Raw genomic sequence first — 244 nt, 5'->3', positions numbered from 1 at the left:
AGGATGTTGTAGATAACATCGGAGCTCTAAAGGAGCGGACAGTGAGGGTAACACCGGACGACGCGGAATGCGTGTTCTCCCTGGTCACACTGAGATATAGCACCTCTGTACAGAGGCGACGGCGACGCCGTATGCTGGATGCAAGACGCCGGGCGTCGAACCTGGTCCAGGGTGTGTCTACCGTAGAAGATGGTGCACATTTATATACTCTCGTCAACGGTATGACGGGGGAGGAAGATGGCCA

At 55.3% G+C, this 244-nt stretch overlaps 1 protein-coding gene across 1 annotated transcript in view; it reads right to left on the bottom strand.

The window, feature by feature from the left end:
- Nucleotides 1–213: 213 nt before the first annotated feature.
- PHALS_02005 (pyruvate dehydrogenase) overlaps nucleotides 214–244 on the bottom strand; it is a gene marked incomplete at both ends in the record, with an annotated part of 1,000 nt that continues 969 nt past the window's right edge. Inside the window, one exon of the mRNA XM_024716500.1 lies at nucleotides 214–244. This exon is cut by the window's right edge and continues 341 nt beyond it. Within this exon, the coding sequence (XP_024582093.1) occupies nucleotides 214–244 (31 nt within the window).

This window comes from Plasmopara halstedii (assembly GCF_900000015.1).
Source record: "Plasmopara halstedii genome assembly, contig: Scaffold_1651, whole genome shotgun sequence".
Taxonomy (NCBI): domain Eukaryota; phylum Oomycota; class Peronosporomycetes; order Peronosporales; family Peronosporaceae; genus Plasmopara; species Plasmopara halstedii.
Note: the sequence above shows the minus strand (reverse complement) of the source record. Positions and strands in the feature narration are given on the sequence as shown.